General features: G+C 47.6%; 1 protein-coding gene across 3 annotated transcripts in view; it reads left to right on the top strand.

The window, feature by feature from the left end:
* The window catches only part of MAP3K1 (mitogen-activated protein kinase kinase kinase 1), a 70,112-nt gene extending 58,558 nt beyond the window's left edge, over positions 1-11,554 (top strand). For all 3 annotated transcript variants that reach the window (XM_040977550.1, XM_040977552.1, XM_040977551.1), the window contains exons 12-20: positions 185-276; positions 527-716; positions 1,007-2,261; positions 2,613-2,765; positions 4,012-4,174; positions 5,124-5,255; positions 6,003-6,145; positions 6,763-6,894; positions 9,038-11,554. In XM_040977550.1, the coding sequence (XP_040833484.1) occupies positions 185-276; positions 527-716; positions 1,007-2,261; positions 2,613-2,765; positions 4,012-4,174; positions 5,124-5,255; positions 6,003-6,145; positions 6,763-6,894; positions 9,038-9,187 (2,410 nt within the window). In that variant the 3' untranslated portion in view covers positions 9,188-11,554. The remainder of the gene's footprint in view (positions 1-184; positions 277-526; positions 717-1,006; positions 2,262-2,612; positions 2,766-4,011; positions 4,175-5,123; positions 5,256-6,002; positions 6,146-6,762; positions 6,895-9,037) is intronic.
* Positions 11,555-26,009: the final 14,455 nt, after the last annotated feature.

Here is a 26,009-nt window from a genome sequence, read left to right on the forward strand (position 1 = left end):
TTTGAACTTACACAGATGTAATGACGAATGTCCTTTCCAGTGGCATTTGTTGATGAGGCTTCAGGGGTAAAAAGCCAACACTCTGGAAACCCGGCTTGGTCCTAGAGCTGGACGTTCCTGTGCTGCTGTCGGCGGACAGGTTCTGCTCGGCCCAAGCCTCACGCTGCTTTTCTTTCTTTTCCAGCCGCACGAGTCAGCTGTCCATATCCACGCTGCTGGAACTGTGCAAAGGCCAAGCGGGAGAGCTGGCGGTCGGCAGAGAAATCCTGAAAGCTGGTAATCCTCCCTCACCCCACAGTAGCACAGCCCCCTCGCCGCCCCAGCAGCCTGGCCTCAATCTCACGGGGCACTCACAGTATTCTGAAAGTATAAATTGGTTTCACTCAGCTCAAGTTAGAGACCTGAATTAGATCAAAGTGAGATTCTTAAACAAATAGAAATGGTACTATATTTTGTTGGCCTTAGAATATTTAATCGTGTTTTGTTTTTTTTAAAATATTGTTTTTGTTTTCCTTTGTTTTATTAGGATCCATTGGCATTGGTGGTGTTGATTATGTCTTAAATTGTATTCTTGGAAGCCAAATTGAATCAAACAACTGGCAGGAACTCCTGGGCCGCCTTTCTCTGGTAGAGAGACTGCTGCTAGAATTTCCTGCAGAATTTTATCCTCACATCGTCAGTACTGATGTCTCACAAGCTGAGCCTGTGGAAATCAGGTAGCTTTGTCTTGGATGTTTTCTTCCCACCCACCCCTCATCTTCCTCAAGAATGACACATTTTAGAATTATGAAAGACTCGGAATTTACATAGAGCAATGGCTAGAATACTCCGATACTCTAGTATTTTGTGGAAAATGCCAAAAGAGCCTGCAAGCTCAGCTGTACAGTCAGATCTGAGGACCCTTTTGTAAATTGAATGGCCTTGTGATGTACACAGACTCAATTGGAACTTTGTGTATTTTTTCAGTCATTTGAGCCTGCATAGTGATCAAACTTTTCTCTTTCAGGTATAAGAAGCTGCTGTCCCTGTTAGCCTTTGCATTGCAATCCATTGATAACTCCCACTCGATGGTCGGCAAGCTGTCCCGAAGGATCTATCTGAGTTCTGCGAGGATGGTTACGGCAGTGCCCCATGTGTTTTCCAAGCTGTTAGAGATGCTGAGCATCTCTAGCTCAACCCACTTCACCAGGATGCGGCGGCGGCTGATGGCCATTGCCGACGAGGTGGAGATCGCCGAGGCCATCCAGCTGGGCGCCGAAGACTCCCTGGGTGGCCAGCAGGGCGGCTTCGTGCAGGCCTCCGCCCCTAACAGCTATCCAGCAACCACAGAGCGTACAGCCCAGCTAGAGAAAACTGGACAAGGACTGTGTGCTACAAAGTTGAGTGCCAGTGCAGAGGACGTCTGTGACAGACTGGCCAGCGTTTCAGTGGGACTTCCCGGCTCAGCAACAATGGAACAACCAAAGCCAGTGCTTCAGACAAAAGGCAGACCCCATAGTCAGTGTTTGAACTCTTCTCCTGCGTCTCATCTCTCGCAGCTAGTGCTCCCAGCCTCCTCCACCCCGTCGGTCCCAGCCAGCACTGCCACAGACCTCCCCAAGCAGAGGCCGCACGGATTCATTCCCTGCAAAGTGCCTTCTGCGTCTCCTCAGACACAGCGCAAGTTCTCCCTGCAATTCCAGAGAAACTGTTGTGAAAACAAAGACTCAGATCAACTTTCCCCAATCTTTACTCAATCAAGACCACTGCCCTCCAGTAATATACACAGGCCAAAGCCATCTCGACCCACTCCAGGTAACTCAAGCAAACAGGGAGACGCCACCACCAGCAGCATGACACTTGATCTGAATGGCACTGCCAGGTGTGGGGACGGCTCTGGCAGCAGCAGCAGCAGTGCTGGGAACGCCGTTATCCCCAGTGAGGAGACGGTGTTCACCCCAGTCGAGGAGAAGGGCAGGTTAGATGTCAACACTGAGCTCAACTCCAGTATTGAGGACCTTCTGGAAGCCTCGATGCCATCAGGCGACACGACAGTAACGTTCAAGTCAGAAGTCGCTGTCCTCTCTCCGGAAAAGGCTGAAAATGACGACACCTACAAAGATGATGTAAATCATAATCAGAAGTGCAAAGAAAAGATGGAAGCCGAGGAGGAAGAAGCGTTAGCCATCGCCATGGCAATGTCGGCGTCTCAGGATGCGCTCCCCATTGTTCCTCAGCTGCAGGTGGAGAACGGAGAGGACATCATCATCATCCAGCAGGACGTAAGTGGAGAGGCTCTGGGGGCAGTTGGCGTGGACTGCGCCCCTCACAGGGTTCGGTCACTGCAGTCAACTTCTTCACGCAGAGTTACTGAGTAACGCTTGTCTTGTTTAAGCAGCAGTGCTCCTGACTTCTAAGGCGTTAGTCTAAACTGTTCTGTATAATCACCTCTGTGATTCTATAATAGTGACCATTTCTGCATTAGATATTGGTCACCAACAGTGGCCATATAGAAGTCAAGGATGATGGTGGTTTGGGAACCCACACTGAGCAAGAGAAATATTTTTGCTAGACTCATCTCTTTAAAAACCTTACTCTTTTAACAGTAAAGATTTCTTCCATTTAATATGTAGACACCAGAAACTCTGCCAGGACATACCAAAGCAAAACAACCATACAGAGAAGACACTGAGTGGCTGAAAGGCCAGCAGATAGGCCTGGGAGCGTTTTCTTCCTGTTACCAAGCTCAAGATGTGGGAACTGGAACGTTGATGGCTGTCAAACAGGTAAATGAACTAGTTCATATTATGAAATAAAGCATGAGCAGCTACAAAAGAAGGGGGTAACACTATGTGTATATGTACTTTCTCTAACTTTTGGGAAACCTAAATTCCCACGTGGACATTGCTGGAGCTACCACGGTGCAGAACAAGCTACTGCTCCTCCTGTGACACAGCTCCCCATGTGAGCAGCCATTCGTGTCCCAGTTGCTCCTCTCCAGTTCAGTTCTCTCTTGCTTATGGCTTGGGAAAGCAGCAGAGAGGGAAGATGGCTCGCGTCTTCAGGCACCTGCACCTTCCTGGGAGATCTGGAAGGAGCTCCTGCTTCAGCCAGGCTCGGCCGTGGCCACTGCAGCCTGGGGAGTGCTCCGCACGCAGAAGTGCATGGGCTCGCTCTCCCACCCTTCTGTCTGTAAATCTTCCAAATAAAAATCTTAAAAAGCACCAGAACTATCACAAATTCTGTGTTTAGTTTGTAGGTGTGATTTTCACACTCCTCTGAGCAGTTTACTAAAGTAGTGCCATCCTAGGAGTTAAGGTTCATTTGTTTTAAAACAATTTCAAAACTGGTGACCTATTGAAACCACTTCAACGAGTATCTCTGAGCATGCCCCACATGTGGGACTTGGGGTGGGTGGGAAATCAGGTGGGGCTTCTCCCTCAATATCCCCCTGTACCTCAGATATATGAGGGAAACAATATGGAAATAATAGTTTTACCCACTTTCCTGGAGCCCTTGACCCTTTATGCGCAAATTAACCATGTAAAGATTGTTAAAATAAAAAATATTAATTAAAAAAAATAAATAAATAAAGGGAGAGACAGGAATTTTCCATCCACTGGCTTACTCCCCTAGATGGCTGCAAACAGCCCGAGCTGGGCCAGGCCGAAGCCAGGAGCTTTATCCGTGCCTCCCCCTTGGGGGCTAGGGAGGCCCACACACTTGGGCCAGCATCTGCTGCTTTTTCAGGTGCGCTAGCAGGGCGCTGGGTCCAAAGTGGAAAAGCCAGGACAGGAACTGACTCCCAGAAGGGACACTGGTATTGCAGGTGACAGTTCTAACACTACACAACACCAGCCCCTTGCTGCCCAAGAGCACCTGACCTGGCTTCTTTTGACAAAGTGCCCTGCATCCCTGAACACAGATGGTACAGCTAATCGGGATTTGTCCATTTTCAATCTGATTTTACATGAGAATTATAAGTAGCATCTCATCAGAACTCACCAATTTGTGAATGTTTCTTTGAAACAGGTGACATATGTCCGAAACACATCTTCTGAGCAGGAAGAAGTGGTGGAAGCACTGCGAGAAGAGATCCGAATGATGAGCCACCTGAATCACCCGAACATCATCAGGATGCTGGGCGCCACCTGCGAGAAGAGTAACTACAATCTCTTCATCGAGTGGATGGCAGGTCTGTGCACAGACTGGACTGTCTGCTGTCAAGTTTAGGGAAAATTTTTGTTAAATCGTTTCGATTTCCAAAAGTGAATCACCCCTAATTATATGACCTGCAAAGAGGGAGAGGAAAGAGGGGAGAGACATAAACCCAGAGCAAATTCCCATTCACTGGTTTGTTCCCTGAGTGCCACAACCACGGAGGCTAGCCTGGGCTGAAGCCAGAAACCAAGCCAGAGGTCCCTGGTTGTGGCCACCAGCTGTGTGAGCTATCACCTGTTTTCTTCCAGCCAAAACTAAGAGCCCAGTGCTCACATTTTGTATATTTTGGTTGAGAAGACAGGAGTGAATTGTACTTTGCAGGAACAGTTACATCCACAATTGTTCACTTTTAACGCATTCTGTAGTCTATCCCTCAAGTTAAGTTGTTCCATGAAAATGTCTCCTAAGGGGGCCGGTGCGGTGGTTCAATGGGCTGAAGGCGCTGGTATCCCATGTGGGTACCAGTCCAAGCCCCAGTTACCCCACTTCCACTCCAGCATCTTGCTTGTGGCCTGGGAAAGCAGTTCTTGGGCCCATGCAGCCATATAGGAGACCTGGAAGAAGCTCCTAGCTGCAGATGGGCTCAGCTCTGGCCTTTGCAGCCATTTGGAGAGTGAACCAGCAGATCAAAAGCAGCTTCTCTCAGTCTCTCCTCCTCTCTGTAAATCGACTTTGCAAGTAAAAATAAACAACCAGAAAATGAAAAAGAAGTCTAATTACTAGACTTTTGAAATGACACAGAAATGGGTTATTTTAGTTCCACTTCTGACACAGGATATAAATACATCACTTCAAATATGATTGTAAGTTAAATGCAGTAGTAAGTTTAAATGTAGTAGTAAGTTTAAGAAACCAGAGTGTAATGAATTCTTCCAAATCTGACTTGGGCTTGTAATTATTACTGTTTTGTATTTCTTACACAGGGGGATCTGTGGCTCATTTGCTGAGTAAATATGGAGCGTTCAAGGAATCAGTAGTTATTAATTACACTGAACAGCTACTTCGTGGCCTTTCGTATCTCCATGAAAACCAGATCATTCACAGAGATGTCAAAGGTGCGAGATCCTGGTGACAATAAGGAGACGCATGTGATTTTAAGCTTAGAAATTCAGTTTAGCAGCAAAGGTCCAACTATGGGATTGTCTGTCTCTAGAACGTTAGAACCGAAAGGGCTCTGGGCGTCCTGTCCACCTTCATGCCTCTACAGCGGATTACGACCCGTGTGTCAAGCCGCCTTCCCTATGGCCTTACTGCTAGTTGATGGCAGAAAAAAAAAGTCTCCCCATCCCCTTTCTTAGCCTTATGATGCACTGACTTTCCAGAACACTTGTGTTCTTGGTTTTACTTAGAATAATTGGAATATCGTAAACTTCTTTCACAAAAAATAATTTTGAAAATTACAAGTTGTTTATTTTGGTTGAGAGCAGCATTGGGCTTGCGTCCATGCACCTCCTTAGCTTGCATCGGACAGTATGTCGAAGTAATTCCATGATGCCTTTATAGTTAACTGTAGCATACAATTTGCATTGGTCTAGGTCAGTTGTGTCTCAAAACTAAGTCACACTGAAATCTGGGGAAAGAGATTTCTGTGAAGGCTTTCCAATACTTCAGCTTTCACACTACCTTAGGCCTCTTCTTCATTCTTTCCCTCTGGAACTGGATTTTTATAAGAGACTGTGTCCCTTTAGTAACAGCTGTGTCTGCGCCATGTAGTCCACTCCTCTCCCTTGGCGCAGTCACATCTGGGTACTTCATCTGCCCTTGCCCTTAACATCCGGTTCGTTTGCCCTCTTTCCCAACAGGTGCCAACTTGCTCATTGACAGCACGGGCCAGAGGCTGAGAATTGCAGATTTCGGAGCTGCAGCCCGCCTGGCATCGAAAGGCACCGGGGCGGGGGAGTTTCAGGGACAGTTGCTGGGCACGATTGCGTTCATGGCACCCGAGGTGAGAAGCAGCCGTGAGCGTGACGACAGTATTCCGGAGTTCTGTGTGACGGCATTGCACCTGTGACCACACAGTGGTCCCCATCTGTGCTCACCAGCTAGAATCCCGTAGCCCTAAAAATAAGGTTTTGGTAATATTCCTCTCATTTCAGGTTTTTCCATAATTGTTGACAGAATTCCAGAAGTTAGGTTTTAGTAGACTAGCTGCAAGATTGCTTCCAACAAGGAATAGCTGAATTGTTAGTAGCAGTTGTTTTGTAGTAAGCCCAAAATGCACACACGGAGCATTGGCAGTTTCCGTCTTCTGAAGGTGGATGAGCACAGAGAGGGCAGTCAGTAGCAGAAGTTGCACCAGCATGGCCAGTCATCTTCACGTGAAATCGTTACGTGTTTTCCTCCTGTCCCCTAGTTTACCAAGAACAGCGGGGCTGCTTGAGAAAGCTGTGGTGTGACCCTCCTAGACTCACAGTTCTCGAATATTTGTCCTGTATGAATGCAGTCCGCGCCGTGGCTCTTGGTACCACTGTTTTGCTTGGAAGTTAAAAAAACTAGTATTCATAACCACAAAAAAAAAATTGTAGTAAGTCTCATTTCCAAATCGCCTCTGCTTCGTTTTAGGTACTGAGAGGCCAGCAGTACGGGAGGAGCTGTGACGTCTGGAGTGTCGGCTGTGCTATTATAGAAATGGCTTGCGCCAAACCACCCTGGAATGCAGAGAAACACTCCAATCATCTTGCTTTGATATTTAAGGTAATTATGCGACAGGAGGCAGTTCCTCACAGGTCCTGCCTAACTATCAGTGTAACTTACAGGTAAACTCCCTTGCAATAAATACTCCCCAGGACTTTGGTGCCAGTATCCATGGCATGTGTGGTCAGTCCTCACTATTAGGAGTAGCTAGACTCTGTGAGGGCATTACAAACACTGAGTGTCTGAACATGAATCGTCATTCATGCTCAAGGGAACTTCAGTAAGTTCATGGAAAACGTTGTTTAAAAAAAACTATGTATTTCAGTTTGTTTACCAAAATTAAAACATCTTTTTAGTTACATTTTTCTTTGAATTTGTTATATACTTTTCACTTTAAAAACGTGAAGATTTTTATGTACTTTTCACTAAACAAAATGGTAAATGAGACTTTTATCTAAATTCACAACCAAGTCAGTTGCTAAATCCTACCTTTTTACCTGTCATCACACCACTCTGTGCTGTGCGGAGTGACGCGACAGGTGGCAGTCACAAGGTGCACAGGTGGACCAGGAGGCCCCCAGGCACCAGCTGGCCATGTGCCTGTGTGGGCCTCAGCCACCTGTGACTTCTCCACCACTCTTCCCCCTGTGGCAGAGACCCCCTGCGCACGAGGCCCACATCCATGCTGGGTTCTCTTCCTGCACTCCCTGGCTGCCCTGCCCAGCCCCCGGGTGCCTCAGCAGGTGCCTGACGCCCTTTCTGTTGGTTTCCTGGCTGTCCTTGAGCTTATTCGCGACCGAGTCCCTCCTCTTCCTTCCTGGACAGAGGTGGTGCTCAGTAAATAATGAAGTGTGGTGTTAGTTCAGAGTTTCAGTGACACCCTGGAAACAATGGGAAGTGTGTTTCAAATTGGCAGTCTCATTTTAATAGATTTTGTTGCATTTGTTTCATAGATAGAGCTAAAAGAGGATTATACTGTAGCATTTTCAGTTTGCTTAACTTCTAGTAAAAGTTCTTTAGGGTCTTTGAAACCAGAGAAACAGCATTCTCACTTTTATACTCTATTTGTGGTAGTTTAAATGCTGTAGCGTGTTGGTTTAGAGAATGACTTGGTAATAGTGCCAACATTTTAAATATGCTTCTGCCCATCGTCACACATTTCCTCTCGGTTTAACCTGTAGAAAGTTGTCAGGTTCAGGATTATCTATTGCACTATTGCTTGTAATATCCCAAACCTAGACTGTGTTATCCAGCATTAAGAAAGTAATTACCCACGCGATCTGAAACAATATAGATACCAATGCTTTTAGCCTCTACAGATTAAATCATTTAAGCCTACCTACTCATTCCTAATCACGAGAAAACTCCAAAATGTAAGTTGAAATTTCAAAAAAAAAATCCTAAAAAAATGTGCATCCTGTCTCAAGCCGCATGGATATACTTTTACATACACGTCTTACAGACCATAAGAAGCAAAAGCGGCAAGCCTTTTCTTCCCCATGTCGAATCATACTGTGTGTTTTCTCTGTGGTTGGAGGAAGGCCAGTGCTCACTCCTTACTTTTTTTTTTTTTTGCATTTTCTTTATAAATTACCTACAAAAGGGATCACTTGAACTGTCTTGCTTTTTTCACTTGATATATATTTTACATTTTATAAATCAGCACCAGCAACCTTCTAGTTTTGCAGTGTGTGGATAATTGAATTCCTTTCTTACTGCCAGGCACCCTAGCTAGTTTAGATTTCGTTATGAGCATTAGTGCAGTGGATAACCATGAACTTGGCCTGCACTGAAGAAATGCAGCTGTGCTTTGGATATCCTTGGGTTGCCTGGACATATTTAGTTTTTCTCACTCAGTCTCTGTACTGGAAATAAAAAATGGACCCATTTAATGGAGCCCAGAAGACGGACCACCTGGGAGAGTGACCCTGGGGAAAGGAGAATCCATTTGAGTAAACACTGGTTACCCATCATTTTGGGGGACTTAGCCTCATTCACTGAGATAGCGCTCAAGTACTAAACGTTAACGGGCTTTTAGAGGAGGCCTACCCGTCCAGTGGGAGACATTCCCGTGGGCCTCTTGGGAGCAGGCAGACCCCTTCCCTGCGTTTCCATCTGCAGAGGCCGTGAGCTCCGCACAGGTGCTTGTCCACGGCTAGATCTGGCCGTGCGGGGCCTCAGCCCTCTGCCCTTTCTCTTGCAGATCGCGAGTGCCACCACCGCCCCGGCCATCCCTTCGCACCTGTCTCCCGGCTTGCGGGATGTGGCTCTGCGCTGCTTAGAGCTGCAGCCTCAGGACAGACCTCCCTCGAGAGAGCTGCTGAAGCATCCCGTCTTCCGCACCTCCTGGTAGCTGGTGACGCAGATCCGCTAAGGTGGAGAACTTCTGTGGGGAAATGCGCGAATAACCGGCTGGCCTTCCCGCTCCCGGGCTGCAACGCACGAGGCCAGTGGGGAACCGTTACCTAAGTATGTGATTGACAAATCATCTGTACCTAAGCTCAATATGCAAAAGTCCACAACTTGTGCAGAAACTATCAGCCGTGCCTTTCAAAGAACTGGCCCTAGGGGAAAGGATAGCAGTGAAGTCTGCATGACTAAGTAATGCAAACCTAATTTTATTTTTTTGGAGCACTTTTTCAGCAATATTAGCAGCTGAGGGGCTCAGGAGCAATTTTAGTGTTTCAATGACTCTTCCATTTCATGTAGTGATCACAAGCGGCAGGGGTTCCATAGCTGCATTTGCTTTGTGTCACTGGTTATAAAAGAGCGTATCTGTCTCCTCCAGCCCGAGTACGCTGTGAGCGGCAGTGAGCGCACGTGTCTTTAAGAGCTGGTGACTTGTTTATGAACCACAGCTGACCTTGTTTTTATTTTTTAATTCCTGGGCAGTTGTGGCTCATTGTGCATTTTACTGTTGGCCCATTCATTTCGTTTTTGGAAATTATGGTTCTATAGCGTCATTTCACCTTCAGTTTTCTTTTATATTCAGGGAAAGGTGATCTTTTCAAACCAGGAAAAAAAAAAGGACTAGATGTGAACTAGGGTTTAATATCTTGCTACTGCGAGAATTTTTAAAAATCAGATTTAATTCTGTTTTTCCAGTTGGAATAAAAGACTACCTACATTGAGGCAGATACTGTTTTTATTGTGCAGATTAACTATAAAACAACAACAAAAAAAATCAGCTGTTCTTTGGCTTGCAGCTCAAGGCCAAGGTCAAGATTACCTTGAGTTTTGAGTTTCCAAGATGTTTCTGGTTTCTGGTGTCAGGCTGTAGGAGCGACACACACTCCGTCTTCCTTTGTTCTTCTGGCACACGCAGCCGCTGTCGTCCTACTGTGCATCTGACCCTAGGCCTGGTTGCTAAATACCAAGAAAAGGGGACTGAATTTTAACTTACTCAATTACCAACTGAAAAATCCTTTTAAACAGTAATTTTGGCTTTGAACTTGGATAAGTATGGTTCGGAAGAAAGTGAAGTGGAGTTGTATTTGCACAGTGACCTGCTGATTTTAGTCTGGATTCAGATGCATGGACTCCTCGAGGGGGACAGCTGTGCTCTGGCCTTTTTTGGCGAGTCTTTTAAACCAAGTACTGATTAACTCTTAAATACAACTTTGAGAAATTTTAACTCTTCAGAAGCCAGTGTGAAATAGAATTGGTTATTCTCAAAGACTCAGGATAAACTAAATAAGCTACGTAGAGTACATTTAAAGTGTACAACACAAATTGGAAGTAAAATAAGTTACAATTACAAGATAAGTTTACAGGGATATGTTGCATATAATTTTTAAAAGGCAGTTTGTTTTTTTATGTGAATGTGTTTTAGTAAATTTTTACATTCCTTTGTTTTGGAAGATTGGCAATATTTGAAGAGTTAAAAAAAAAAATAGTACAGAAATGTGAAGTTTGCTAGCTGTGTGTGTGTTGTACTTGCCTCTTTCCTCTTGGACTGCTTGGGATTCTCCCAGTTGTGCTCAGATTGTCTCCGACTCCCGTGTGCGAGCTTTAAAGGATGCACTCTTGCCATTTGTGTACTGGAAGATCACTGGTCGGACGGTGCCGCGTCTGACCCCGATGTAAACTGTGGAAACTGAGGAACCTCAGCGAATCAGTGTTACCTTGTACATCAGCAACCCACCCACGTTTCAAACTCAGCCTGGCTCTCCTTGTCCAAATCCCTTGGGTTTGAGTTTGTTTGCAGTTCCCTCAGCTTGCTGGTAATTGTGGTGTTTTGTTGTTTTGTTTTCAATGCAAATGTGATGTAATATTCTTATTTTCTTTGGATCAAAGCTGGACTGAAAATCGTGTAATTATTTTTGTGTTCTTAATGTTATTTGGTACTCAAGTTGTAAATAATGTCTACTGCTGTTAATTCCAGTTTCTACTACCTCAGGTGTCCTATAGATTTTTCTTCTACCAAAGTTCACTTTCACAATGATATTCTATTTGCTGTGTGACTATGATTCCTAAGACTTGCAGGGCTTAAGGGCTAACTTCTATTAGCACCTTACTGTATAAGCAAATGTTTAAAAAAAAAAAAAAACGGAAAAAAAAAATCTCTGGGTTAAGAAAATTTGGCTTAAATGTATCCTTTGTTATTTTAAATATATCAAGATATTTTAATTAAAATTTTTACCCCCTTGAACCAATTTTATAGTATTTGTACCTATTTTGGTGTTTTGTCTTTATAGTAAATAAAAATTTTTGAACAAAATTTGTTTTGAAATAATTTCATCTTTATCAAAGGTAGCAGATAGGGGGCCATCGCGGCACAGTGGGTGAAGCTTCCACCTGCCTCACCGGAGTCTCCCACATGAACACTGGTTCAGGTAGGTCATGGCTGCACTGTTCCTAATGCAGCTCCCTGCTAGAGCAGGTGGCCAAGTGCATGGGCTTGTACCACCATGGCAGAGACCACCTGGCCTCTGGCTTCAGCCTGGCACAGCCCTGGCTTTTGCAACCACTTAGGGAGAGGAGCAACCGATGGAAGGACTGTGTGTGACTACACAGGGATTACAGACCACCTGACCACAGGTCCCAAGGCTTCAGCCAACCTGGGGCGGAACTGATGTCAAATTCTTGGCCAGCAGGAGCCACGACTGCCATGTCAGAATGAAAGCCCAGTGTTGCCAAAAATCTATCAAGTTTCAAAACAAACTTGAAATCTGAATTTAATGCATAATTTCCTGATGACTACACATAAGCTAAATTTTTTGTTCAGAACTATGGCTGTTGAGAATTGCCGATTCAAGTCTTTAGCCTACTTTTTTCAAATTGGATTATAGTTGAGTTCTTTATAAGTTCTACATAAAACAGTGGAAGTTCCTCAGAAATATTTAAAACTACCATAAAACCCAGTCATAAGTAGAATATCCAAGGAAAATGGAAGTAGTGCACTGACAGACCCCGCAGCCCGGGGCACCGCGACGCTTCCAGCGTGGGGCCAGGCTCGGGGACAGTGGGCGACCAAAGGGGGCCTGTACAAGGGATTTCTAGAAATTTAAAGAAGCATAATGTCAAAAAGCTATTCATGGATTTCAGCAATGTTTCGCACTAACAAACTTTTCTTTTAGTTCCATTTCTTCATAAACTTGTGTTACTCTCATTCACAATGAAATATTGGCCATAAGGATGAAAACTTGTTATTTGTGACAAGCTAAATGCACTTGAAGGACCTTAGGTTAAGTAAAGCCGGGTACAAGAAGTGAAATAGGGCAGGGGCATGTGACCTTCTGAAATTTGCCCTCTACAGTTGAGAGGCAGACACAAAATTTCCTTTCGGACTGGCTCTGGGTTTGCCCTATTGCCAGGTGGTGGGACCTGCGCCCTGGCTAGGCAGGCTTATCTGGGGTGTGTCAACCCAGGACCCTTACAGACCCGGTACCTACTGCGGACCCAGCTAGGGGCTGCCTCCACCCAATGGCAAGGGGTCATGGGGAAGTTGTTTCCGGAACTCTGAGCCAGGTTGATAAGCCCCAACACCGAGCAGATCCTGCAGACAGACCCTCTCCACCTGCCTCAGTGCCCACACAAACTCGATGAGCCTGGCTCAGCAGTCTTCTGCCCTAGCCAGCCTGGGCAGTGGCTGAGAGCAGCAGCATAGGCTGTGAGCACCACACAGCACCTGGCAGACCAGAGCAGGCCGAGTTTGGATCCCTTGTCCCCAGTCCCCTCTGCCCGGCTGCACTGGGCTTGGTGGGCTGAGGACTCTGATGTCATCTGGCACCATGGTGTCTGCAGACACGGGCCAGGAGATCTGGACCTGCCCCTAGGCCCTGGAGAAGGCTGAGAGGGACATATTATCCCCTTTCAGGCACTGCCCCATTACATAGCGAGGCAATATGTTGGCTGTGCAGTCGGGTTAAATTTGCACCTGAGAAGTAGTGTAAGACTGATCCGGACGATGGCAGAGCTTGCATCGCTGACAACTCGGGGTGCTGTCTAGTACTGAAATAGCTAAATAGCCGGAGACTCAGACAGAAGACGCCTTGGAATTTCTAGAAAGACAGCCACAAATGCAGCTACATTCGTGTAAGCCTTCCATGTGCAGATGAAACGATGCACCACAAACATCAAGACCTTCCGAGGAACCGAGACCAACCGAAAAGCAAGAGAAGGTGCCAGGAAACAACCACATAGGAATTTAGTTTTCTAAATGCTTAGGTGAAGACTTCAAAATAGCTCTTTTAAAGAAGCGCAATGAAACTTTAGAAAATGAAAAAGAAACCAGTCAGTATTCTCTAACATCCTTGACTAGGAGCAGTTTATTCTTATTGGAAAGGCAGAGTCACCCAGAGGAGAGACAGCTCTTCCAGCCACTGGTTCTCTCTTCAAGTGGCCATAATGGCCAGAACTGGTCAGAAACCAGGAGTTTCTTCCAGGTCTCCCTCATGGGCGCAGAGGCCCGGGGACTTGTGCCATCCTCCATTGTTTCCTAGGCCACTGGGAGGGAGCAGGATCAGAAGTGGAGCAGGTGGGACACAAACTGGTGTGCAGGCAGAGGATTAACAGGCTAAGCCACCACACCAGCCCCCGATAGAAGGAATTAAATAAAAGCAGAAATCCTCCAACTGAAAAGCAAATTTCTATCATACTTAAAATTTCACTAAGTGATCAATAGAAAAGATAAAACAGAAGACACAGTCAAGAAGCTTGAAAACAGGTCATTAGAAAGTGCATGGGCCTGGCATGATAGCGTAGTGGTTAGGATCCTCGCCTTGCATGCTCTGGGATCCCATATGGGTGCTGGTTCTCATCCCTGCAGCCCTGCTTCCCATCCTGCTCCCTGCTTGTGGCCTGGGAAAGCAGTCGAGGATGGCCCTAAGCCTTGGGACCCTGCACCCGTGTGGGAGACCCGGAAGAAGTTCCTGGCTCCTGGCTTCAGACTGGCACAGCACTGGCCATTGCAGTCACTTGGGGAGTGAATCAGACGGAAGATCTCGGTCTCTGCTCCTCTCTGTATATCTGACTTTGTAATAAAAATAAACAAATCTTAAAAAAAAAAAAGTACATGGTACTTAAAAAAATAATCACAAAGTGATGTTTGCTTCCAGAACTCTGGGGCAGCATGAAGCGAGCAGATACTGAAGGTACTGGGACTCGGAATTAAGCATGCCAGGGGAGTCTAAGAGACAATGACAGGAAGCCACCCAGAGCTAGAGAAAGGGGCAACTCTGCAGGCACAGGGCTGTCCCAGGGCTCCAGGCAGAGTCAACCCTGAGACAGTTACGAAAACTAACATCCCCACGGTCAAAGGTGTATTCCGTAAGGGTGTCAGTCTGAGCTCTGAATGATCCATTTCTAATCCAGCTCCCTGCCTATGGCCTGGGAAAGCAGCAGAGGACAGCCCTTCACCCACACAGGAGACCCAGAAGTTCCCAGCTTCAGACTGGCCCACCCCTGGCTGTGGCAGCCATGTGGGGAATGAACCAGCAGATGGCAGAGCTCTTTGTCTCTAACTCTACATTTCCAATAAATAAGTGAAAAGGAGAACTCATCTACATGTGGCTTACAGAAAGTCACTTGACACTTAAGGACACACAGAGACTGAGAGAATGGAGCAAATGGGAGCCAGGGCACGGAATGGACAGTCCAAGGACCATGATGGGGAAGCAGTCCCTTCTGTGTCCATCCCCCAGCCACTGGCAGGACTGGGCTAACCGGGGTACACTGCCACCTTACAGGTCAGTGACGGTAGGAGGCTGTAGCCCTCGCCAGCATCTGCACGGGCACATTGCTAAGGGAATTTTTGTAAAAGGGCCTGCACCGTTGCTGCCCTCTCCGTGGGTGGGGCAAGCTCACGGTGGTCGCGGGGACCACGGGAAGTCAAACTGCACAACAGAGTGCAACGTGTAGCTGGGGCTCTGACATTCCCAGAGCTCCCGAGGGCGTCAGCCAGGAGTGTGCTCACACGGACACCACAGAGTGTAGTTCACGCGCTGGCGTGCACGAGGCTGGTACCATGGTGGACCAGCCCCGGACACTGCCCACCGCCATGGACGGCACGGAGGTAGCGCTTACACCAACAGTAGTGATCGCACTCTACCCCGGCAGCAAACAAGCTCTCATTCAGGGCAGCGAAATAAAGCAAAACACACCCATCCTGAGCTTGGCTCTGGATCTGACCCCACTCTGCAGCACTGGCCGGGGGACGCTGGCCTCAAGCTGAATACCTCACACAGCTTCCACGGGAGGCGTGCTCACTCAAGCCACGGGCGTATCATTCAAAGATGAAAACCATCAGCGAAGAAAACGATCAAGTGTTTTCACAGAGGCCCGGAAGTCAACACAGAAACAGAGGAAGGACAGGAAGGCTCTGACTCCGCACAGGGATGAGGAGAATTAGCACCACGTTGAAACAAAGAGGGAGAAGCTGTAGTGAGGCAGTCGGCTAGTTCAGGGTCACCAGCTTGGCAGCCACTCCCCCCACCACCACCTAGGCGTGCCCTCCTGCCCACCTGTGACTCTCACCCATCACCTGAGCGGGGCGGTATTGCAGTGTTGTGTCACCACTCCTCTCACAAGCCCCTACAAAGGTTCATGCTAAGGAGGGCTCTCTCTCTTGGTCACATGCTTCCATTGCTCTGGCACACCAACTCTTGGCCTCCCCAGTCTCCCTGAGGACAGGTATCCCCTGAGCGTGGCCCCTGTGCGTCTGTATTCCTCACCCTCTGTTCACTGCTTGGGTGGGACAATGAAGATAGCAATGCTAAGATGCTTTGTGTATCTAATTTGTGTGCTATCAGGAGTTCCAGGAGAGGTGAGGCCTTACCTAGTGGAATGTGGGCAGAGAAGCCAGGGAAAGGTGAATGTCTGCGGCTTTGTAAGTGTGTCCAGGTTATTCACTGGGTGTCTCTTAGGATAGCTTACATTGCTGGGGAAGCTGGGACATGGGTCTTTACTTAATGGACGGACTTGAGGGTAATGAGCATTTGTTCCTCTTGGGGTTATGATTGGTTGGGTTGCCACATGGACTTGTGATTTGCTATTTCTAGAGGGCTCTGTTATCACCAAGCTTGGTTAATAAAGACGCCTTAATAAACCTCAGACCTGCCTGGCGTGACCCCGTAACACGGGATGCTGGTGCTCCAGGCTTTCCTGGCTACAGCAGACTGGGGCCCCTGTGTTTTGCATTTTGCCTTGATTTCCTCCTTTCCATTTTTGTTCTTTTCCATCAGAGTTTCTGTATTTCAGTGACAGTTCAGCCTACCTGGAAAACACCAGTAGAGTTATTCAAGCAGTTTATGAGCAGCAGAGGGCAGCAGAGTAAAGCCACTCAGGGCATTCTCTCGATCCGGTGTTGACTTTCCCAATACCCTGTAACTTTACCCTCGCCCCTTTCTCAGGAATAGATTTCTATATTGCTCTCAGAAGAAGCGAGAACAATCACTGAGAATTCCATTTTCCCGTCTGACGCCCCCTTTCCTGATCTCAGTACAGCTTGCTTTTCCCCTGCACAGCAATCTACCCACCCATCCACTATTTCTTTGACAACTCTGAACTTGAGCTTTCTAGCTGGCACTCTGCTGACGGGCCTTCCGGGACAGCTTGGTACTTAACACTTCAAATGTAAGGTTTTGCAAGAGTCCGACCTTAACTCTGCCTAAAACCGTACATCCCATTCCTAACGCACATGCTTCCAAGGATGGTTATTACAACTCTCAGCCGGTAGATGGCAGTAAATCAGCTGGAAAAACGGTAGCCGTTGCTGCTTGAAACTTAAAGGCTGGCAAAAAAAAATCTTTCCCTTATTTATGCAATATTTTCTCCTGCTTTTTATGCAGTATTTCAGGTGGGTACTGCAGCAGTAAGTGAGTTAATTTCATCAATGCATAACTACTAATAATATAAATCACATAATTGAATCATATTGAGCTCAACATCACACAAAATGCCTCATGATATACTTTCCTTTTCAGAATTTTAGTACATGCACTGTCAAAGCAAGCACCCCCTTCTCAACATTTTCAAACACAACATTTGGCCCTAACATGTAATTCTAGACTTGTTTGTTTTAGACCCTATTAAACTTGTAAAATTATCAGGAGTGGGCCCAGCACAGTAGCCTAGTGGCTAAAGTCCTCGCTTTGCACACACACCAGGATCTTATTTGGGAGCCAATTCGTATCTCGGCTGCTTCACTTCCCACTCAGTTCCCTGCTTGTGGCCTGTGAAAGCAGTAGAGGATGGCCCAAAGCCTTAGGACCCTGCACCCACATGGGAGACCTGGAAGAGGCTCCTGGCTTCTGATCAGATCAGCTCTGGCCATTGTGGGTGCTTGGGGCGTGAACCAGCAGATGGAAGATCTTTCTCTGTATTTCCTTCTTTCTGCAAATCTGCCTTTTAATAAAAATTAACAAATTTGTAAAAAAAAAAAAATTATCAAGGACTCCCATGACAGTTTTCTTTTGTGGCTTAAATCTATTCCTGTTTGGGGCCAGCACTGTGGCATTGTGGGTCCCCTACAGGCATCAGTTGCAGTTCTGGCTGCACTACTGCTGATCCAGCTCCCTGCTGGCATGGCTGGGGAAATCGATGGAGGATGGCCCAGTACTCAGGCCCCTGTACTCAGAGCCAGAAGCAGCTCCTAGCCCCTGGCTTCCAGCTTCAGACCAGCCCAGCTCTGCCCCGGTGGCAGGAGGGAACAGGCAGATGGAACGTCTCTGTATCTCTCTGTCTTTGTTAACTCTGCGCTTCAAATAAATAGATCTTGAAAAACAATCTTAGTATTTACTGCAGCAATATGAATCTTGAAGCATTATGAAAAATAGCTCTCAATCCCCCTCCCACCTCCTCCAAACAAAAACAGTGAAGAGAATGGCATTTTAAGATATTTTTGCAGCTCCAATTTATGGCTTAATAAAAGATCAGCGAATTCTCATTTTGTTTCTGTGCTCAGTCTATTTTCCTAGCACACATCACGTAACCTCTGGAAAACTCCAGGCTGTGAGGGAAGGCAAGCAACATGCTGGATTTATTATGCAAACGGTTTTGACCTCGAAGACCCCCAGAAGAGACCCCAGGCACGCCAGGCGTCCGCCTGCTGCCTTCTGCAATCCCTCCCACCGCTCTTCTCCCAATTTTTCTTTGAAGTACTTCTAACGCCATAATTCATGCTGAAATTCTATGGTAATGAGTATTTTTTCTGAATTATGTTCTCCCAGTTAAGCCTAGGCATACAGACTGGGCTGGGCTGCAGCAGCCACTAACCAACGTGAGAGCTGGGTCTGGGGGGGACACTGCAGGGCCAGGCTGTGGCGCCCAACAGTAAGAGCCGGAATGGGGGCGGCCTAGCCCGGCGAGGCTGCTGTATCTGCCCGATAGGAGGTGAGCCAAGTCAGGCTGGGCCAACGATCCACCACCGCATGCGCAACATCTACCACTGGAGTTCACAAGAACCAGGGCCGGGAGCAATCCAGTCCAGGCCAGGTTTTAGTACCAGCCGGCATACCTGTGGGCCAGGTCTGGGAGCAGGCTAGGCCGGGCCAATTCATAACACTCACCAGCAGATGTGAGAATCAGGACAGGGTTTAGGTGGGTTGGGTCACATTAGGACCAGGCTGGAGGCTTGCTGGACTGGGCTAGACTGTAGCACCTGCCAGCATGAGCTAGAACTGGGGCAGGCCAGGCCAGGGCAGGCTGCAGCACCTGCCAGTGAATTCTGAGGTGAGGTGGACCATGCGGGTCTGAGCCACAGCTCCCACCAACACGCATAAGACCTGGGGGCTGCAGGAGGTGGGGATGGGCGAGCTCAGCAGGGGAGCTGCAGGCGTTTCCCTGCTGGGCCATTGCTCCCACTGGTGAGCATGAGAACTGGGACTGGGGCAGACCAGGCTGGACAGGGCTACAACACCCATTGGCCTGCATGTGAGCTGTGTGGGGGAGAGCCAGGCAGAGCTGAGCAACCATACCCCATTGTACACGCATTAGCCAAAATTAAGTACAAACTGGCTGGGCTTGGCTGCAGCATCAGCTGGCAAGTGCTGATACGGGAGGGGGTGGCAAGCATTGACAGTAAGTATCTGGGCAAATGGAGACTCTGAAGTGGACTATGTCAGCAAATGGACCTTGGAAGGGTTTCCTTATCCTTGGAGCAACAAAACCAACAGCATTCCAAAACCATCAAAATCACATGGGGCCTAGCAGCTTGGCCTAACAGCTAAAGTCTTCACCTTAAATGCTCCGGGGTCCCATATGGGCGCCGGTTCTAATCCCAGCAGCTCCACTTCCCATCCAGCTCCCTGCTTGTGGCCTGGGAAAGCAGTCAAGGATGGCCCAAAGCCTTGGGACCTTGCACCCATGTGGGAGACCCAGAGGAGCTCCTGGCTTCGGATTGGCACAGCACCAGCTGTTGCGCTCACTTGGGGAGTGAATCATTGGACAAAAGATCTTCCTCTGTCTCTCCTCCTCTCTGTATATCTGACTTTGCAATAAAAAACAAACAAAACCAACCAACCACATGAGCAGTACCCTCAGAGCATGCTCCATATCTGGGACCCTGGGATGACATTGGGAGGCCGTCCCCCATCACCAGGTGCCGATGTGGATGCTGGGCATGGTTTCTTCTCTTTTCTCCCTTCTTCCCCAGATACAGGAAGCAAAAAAGAAACTTGGAAACAATGGTTTCATCCAGTTTCCCCTATTCCTTAACCTTTCCCACCCTAATCAGTGGTCCACATGGGCATGCATCCTTCAAAGATGTAAATATCAAAGATAAAATCTTTAAACCGAGGCATATGGCTGCTGATCAGTATTTGCCACTTGGCTATCAACACAGCCTACGGAATAACCAGCTCACCAAATCATCATCTTCTTTTCAGCAATTATGGAAGAACCACCCTCCCATTTCCTTCATGCTGTCCTCCGAAACACACATGTGGATCTGCACACTCCCACTCTCTCCCTCTCTCTGTTGGATTGTTCCATCAACATACAAATGTGTGTCACATCTTTCTTCTTACCCAGCCTTTCTTCCTTGGGCTGCATTTCTGTCTCCCTTTCAGCAAAATTACTGGGGGGAAAAAGATGCATTTCGTTGTTTCTCCTTATTTCATTCTTAAAGATTTATTTTTATTTGAAAGGTCGAGTTACAGAGAGGAGAGGGAGAGGCTCCATCCGCTGGTTCACTCTTCAAATGGCCACAGTGGCTGTGGTTGGGCCGGTCTGAAGCTAGGAGCCAGGACCTTCTTCGGGGCCGCCCACGCGAGTGCAGAGGCTCAGTGACCTGGGTCCTCTTGTACTGCCTCCCCAGGCCATTAGCAGGGAGCTGGATTAGAAGTGGAGCTGCCAGAACTCAAACTGTTGCTCAGTGTCAGTGCCTCAGGTGGAGTCTTAGCTTGCTATGCCACAGTACCAGCCCATCTCTCTAACATTCTGAACTACCCGAACCTGTCACTACAACAATCTCTCACCAAGTTACCACACACGGGCGTTCTGGGAAGCCCCGCGGTCTCAGCTCGTTTTAGAAGCTTTGTTGTCTTCCATCCTGTCCCTTGGTGTCTTCATCTAGTTTTACCTGTAGCTATGGGATTTGGGCCTTCAGAAGTGAATACTCAGCTAATTATGTGACATTTCTCAAAACTTCGCTTTCCTATACCCTATCCATGTGCAAGGCCCATCAACTCCTCCTCCAAGATGTGGTCCTCATCCACCCACTCTCACCTCCACAGTCACTAAGCCAGGCCTGCCACTCCTGTCCTCTCCTGACTTTGCTGATGTGATGATTGCCCAACTAGTCCCCATATAGCGCCAAGTAATATTTTTAACTAGTTTTTAAATTTTCATATGAAAGGGAGTAGGGCAGCATTATGGCATATCAAGCTAATCTCCTGCCTGTGGCGCTAGCATCCCATGTGGACCCCAATTCGTATCCTGGCTGTTCCACTTCCAATTCAGCTCCTTACTCCTGGCCTGGGAAAGCAGTGGAGGATGGTTCAAGTCCTTGGACCCCCAGGCTCCCATGGGAGACCTGGGAGAAACTCTGGGCTTTTGGCTTGGCCTAGGTCTGGCTGCTGCGGCCAGTTGGAGAGTGAACCAGCAGAAAGATCTTTCCAACTCTGATGTTTAGGCAAAATAAACATTTTTTTTTAAAAATTAATCAATCAGGATTAAATGTTTTAGCTAGGACACCCAGATCCCAGCTCAGAATGCCCGGGCTCCACTCTGACTGCTTCCCACGGATGAGCGTGCAGGAAGCAGCAGCTGAAGGCTCAAGTAGCCGAGTCCCCGAAACTCACGCTGAGGACCAGATTCTTGGCTCCCAGCTTCAGCCAAGCCCAGCCTGGATCATTTTGGCTGTTTAGGGAGTGAACCAGTAGATATGAGCTCTTTCAAATAATAATAATAATACTTAAGTAATAAATAAATACTTAAAAAATGAATCGCATCTCATTGCCTCACCCACCACTTGCTTAAAAATCCTCCCATGACTTCCCATTGCACTAAGAACTCTGAGTCTGAATCCAGAGTTGTACCGGTGAGTTAAGACTGCTGTCTGCAGGGCTGGTGTCCTATACAGGTGCCACTTACTCTCCTGGCTGCTCCATCTTTTTAAAGATTTATTTTTATTGGAATGCTGGATATACAGAGAGGAGGAGGAGGAGACAGAGAGGAAGATCTTCTGTCCAATGATTCACTCCCCAAGTGACCGCAATGGCTGGAGCTGAGCTGATCCAAAGCCACGAGTCTCTTCCTGGTCTCCCAAGAGGGTACAGGGTCCCAAGGCTTTGGACCGTCCTCGACTGCTTTCCTAGGCCACAAGCAGGGAGCTGGATGGGAAATGGGGCTGGTAGGATTCGAACCTGTGCCCATATGGGATCCCGGCGTATTCAAGGTGAGGACTTTAACTGCTATGCTATGATGCTGGGCCCTGCTCTACCTTTTTTATTTAAAGATTTTATTTACCTGAAAGGCAGAGAAAGGAAAGAGTGAGGTCTCCTATCCGCCAGTTCACTGTCTGGACGGCCACATTGGCCATGGCTGACCCTGGCAAAGTCAGAAGCTTCTTCCAGGTCCTCCAACCCAGGTGCTAGGGGGTTCAGGTACTTGGGCTGTCTCCTGGTGCTCCCTCAGGAGCATTAACAGGGAGTTAGATCAGAAATGAACAGCTAGCACCTGAATCAATAACCCATTTACACCACAACACTGGCCCCAGGCTTCTCCACTTCCGATCCAGATCTCTGCTGGTGGCCCAAGTGTTTAGTCCTGCCCTCCACATGATCAGTATGTGAACACACCTGGTGAAGCTCCTGGCTCCAGCCTGGCTTAGCGCTCACAACTGCAGTCATCTCTGACATGAACAGGCAGAAAGAGATGTCTGTGGCTCTCTCAGGGGTCTTCTGTCCAGCAGGCCCCGAGACCGCCGAGGGGCGAGGCTACAGTGTTCTTTTGCTACAAAACCACAAAACTGGTAAGGGAATGTGCACCCATTTGAGAGATATCACAAGCTTATATAGGGGAGGAAACGGGGGCAGGCAGCTGGGAGGTCCTGACAGTACTCCCACCCCAAAAGAACAATGTGACCGGCTAGGATGCCTGTCTGTCTCCCTGGACCCTCCAATGAAGCACAGGAAGCTATGTCTCAGGGCAGACTCCTTACATGTTGAAAAACAGGATGGATATAGCATTTGATTTCCTACAGTTGTTTTCCAAGGAAATCATAGCACAGTTTGCTAAAGAGGCAGAGAAGAGACTGGGGTGCAGCCCATTTCTCCTGCTGCATGCCCAGTGAACAGGCTGTGTGGGGGTCTAGGTTAGCTGAGACTCCCATTAGGGTTCCCCCCCGGGGACACGGTGTGCTGTGTGCCCACAGCCTTCCACCTAGGCTAGGCAGGCAGAGATCCAGGGGCGGTCTCCCACATGGTTCTCCCTCTTTCTGTAACACTTTTTTTTTTAAAAATTTATTTTTATTTTTTTTATTGGAAAGGCGGATATACAGAGAGGAGAGACAGAGAGGAAGATCTTCCGACCAATGATTCACTCCCCAAGTGAGCGCAACAGCCAATCCGAAGCCAGGAGCCTCTTCCGGGTTTCCCACGCGGGTGCAGGGTCCCAAAGCTTTGGGCCATCCTCGACTGCTTTCCCAGGCCACAAGCAGGGAGCTGGAAGGGAAGTGGGGCCGCTGGGATAGAACCAGCGCCCATATGGGATCCCGTGCGTGCAAGGCGAGGACCTTAACCACTTGTGCCACCGTGCCGGGCCCAACACTTTTAAAATAAGTCTTAAGTGCCCGTATGATGGCTCAGTGGCTAAAGCCTTGCCTTATATGTGCAGGATCTTGTATGTCCTGGATGCTCCACTTCCCATCCAGCTCCCTGTTTGAGGCCTGGAGAAGCAGTCAAGGATGGCCTAAGGCATTGGGACCCTGCACCCATGTGGGAGACTCAGAAGAGTCAGCTCTGGCTGTTGCAGCCACTTCGGCAGTGAACCCGCAGACAGAAGATCTGTCTTGTCTTCTCTGTAAATCTGCTTTTCCAATAAAAAATAAATCTTAAAAAAGTAAGCCTTAGAAAATAAATCCTAACTCTAGGACTGGCATTGTGGGATGGCAGGTTAAGCTACCAAGATGTCACCATCCCCATAAGACCACTGGTTTTTGAGTCCCAATGTCCACGCTAATGTACCTGGAAATGCAATGAAAGAGGACTTGGGCCCCTGCCACTGACAGGACACCTGGATGAAGCTCCAGGCTTGTTGATTTGGCCCGGAACAAGCCGCCACAGCCACTTCAGGAGTAAACCGGCAGAGAGAAGGGTTCTCAGAGCAAGAACCTACAGGATTTGGCCGCCTCTCTTCAGGCCTGAGGTCACTTAGTTTTTCTCCTTTCCTTGAAGGCACTCTGCCTTCCTTCACCTCTGAACAAGCCCCTCCCCACCTCAGAGCCTATCCTGAAATTTCGCCCACCAGTCTCCCTGTGTCCCGTCATCACCCCATCCACAGCTGCTATCCCCACTCCCACCCCTGGCGACCAACAAAAAGAGCACACGGTTTGACAGGGAACAGGTGACACAAGTTCAGCCATTTGAAGCCTTGTATTCACACATGGGCAGGATAAAGGGAGACCACAAGAGCTGCTGCAGAACCGTGACGCTAACGACAGGTGAGGCTCACCTCTACACCTGACAAAGACCAAGAACGCGAGGGCACGGAGAAGGAACACGTGGTTAGAAGACAGCCTGTACAGACTCACATCTCTCTCCAGCTTTCTCCCAATGAATGCTCCGCATTAGTGCATCCACCTGGAGGTGGGAGGGCAAGGGAGCCAGCTGAGGTGCCGATCTCTCAGTCCCCAAGGGTGAGGACTGTGGATCTGAGAAGGCTACAAAACATAGCCAGGCCACTGTCTTCTAAGCGCCCTACCCTATCCCCTGCAGGGCATCACTCATCAGCTGATGTTATTTAGGCATTTATTTAGCATCTGTCTCCTGCATTAGACTTTGGGACACAGCAGGTGCTTAAAGATCAAGTCACATCGCATTTTCAACTTCACAAGTTACAACCCATGAGGGACACAGGCCCTACTTTGTGATATCACAGGACGATGATGTTATAGGGGCGATCTTTCCTACACCGTATTTGTGGGATTCAGAGCATCTGGGGGCCTTTCCACAGTCCGCGTGGCTTTAAATAGAAAACAGTGGCACGGGCATTCCTGACCTTCCCTTGAGCCGGGGCTATGGGGCAAACGGCAAACAACAATGGGAAGAAGGGACAGGAATGCAAAACTGCCATTCGAGAAAGCAGTGCGCCTCCATGGCTGCCCAGGTGACCGTCTTCTCTAGCACCAGGTCCTGCTTGCTATTCCATGTTCATCTATTTAAATTACGTAAATTATTACGGCCAACCTAAAGGACGCTACTAACTGCCAGGAACCAGTTAATACTTAGCGTATGAAACCAAACGGCTACAGAAATGAAGTCAATGAAAAGAATCGAAATCCTGTGTGTTTCTACCACAGCAGAATCAAACTGAAAATTAAGTACCTAGAAACCGCAAAACATTTAGAAATCAGCAACGTTTCTAAATAACCCATGAATCAAAGAAGAAACCACAAGAGAGATTTTGAATTGTTTCGTACCAGGGAACAGCGGATCAAAATTCCTAGGCCTGGGCGCTTTGGAAGAAACATTTAGCTGTAGGTGTACTGTATTAGAACAAAGGATTAGAACTGGGGAGCTTTCAAAAACTAGGAGAACAAGATAAACCCAAAGTAGAAATCATAAGACAGCAAAAGAGAAAACACACATAAAAAAAATGAGTAAAATCAGGAAAGCTTTCTTTAAAAACACTGACAAACTCTTACTGACCATGTGCGACAACACAAATAATTAAAATCAAGGAGAAAGTGAGCTTGCCTCGTTAGATCATGCAGGCATTAAATACAAAGATAACGCTTATGAACAACTTCACTGCAAGAAACTTAAAACAGATGAAATCAACAAATTCTACAAAAAAGTATAACTGACCAAACTTGACCTAGAGTAAAACAGAAACTTTCAACTAGCACAATATCTATCTAAAAGAAACTGAACTCACTATGAAGGAAAACTGTCAGTGCTGACGGCTTTACTTACATTCTATCAGTCTGAAAAACTTAAAACATACTTCAAAATAAATGCGCAATAACACAGCATATCTAAAAACCTACAGGTGTTACAGGAAAAAAGACCCAG

This window comes from Ochotona curzoniae, unplaced genomic scaffold (genome assembly GCF_017591425.1).
Source record: "Ochotona curzoniae isolate NIBS_2020 unplaced genomic scaffold, NIBS_Ocur_1.0 contig_2754, whole genome shotgun sequence".
NCBI classification, from domain to species: domain Eukaryota; kingdom Metazoa; phylum Chordata; class Mammalia; order Lagomorpha; family Ochotonidae; genus Ochotona; species Ochotona curzoniae.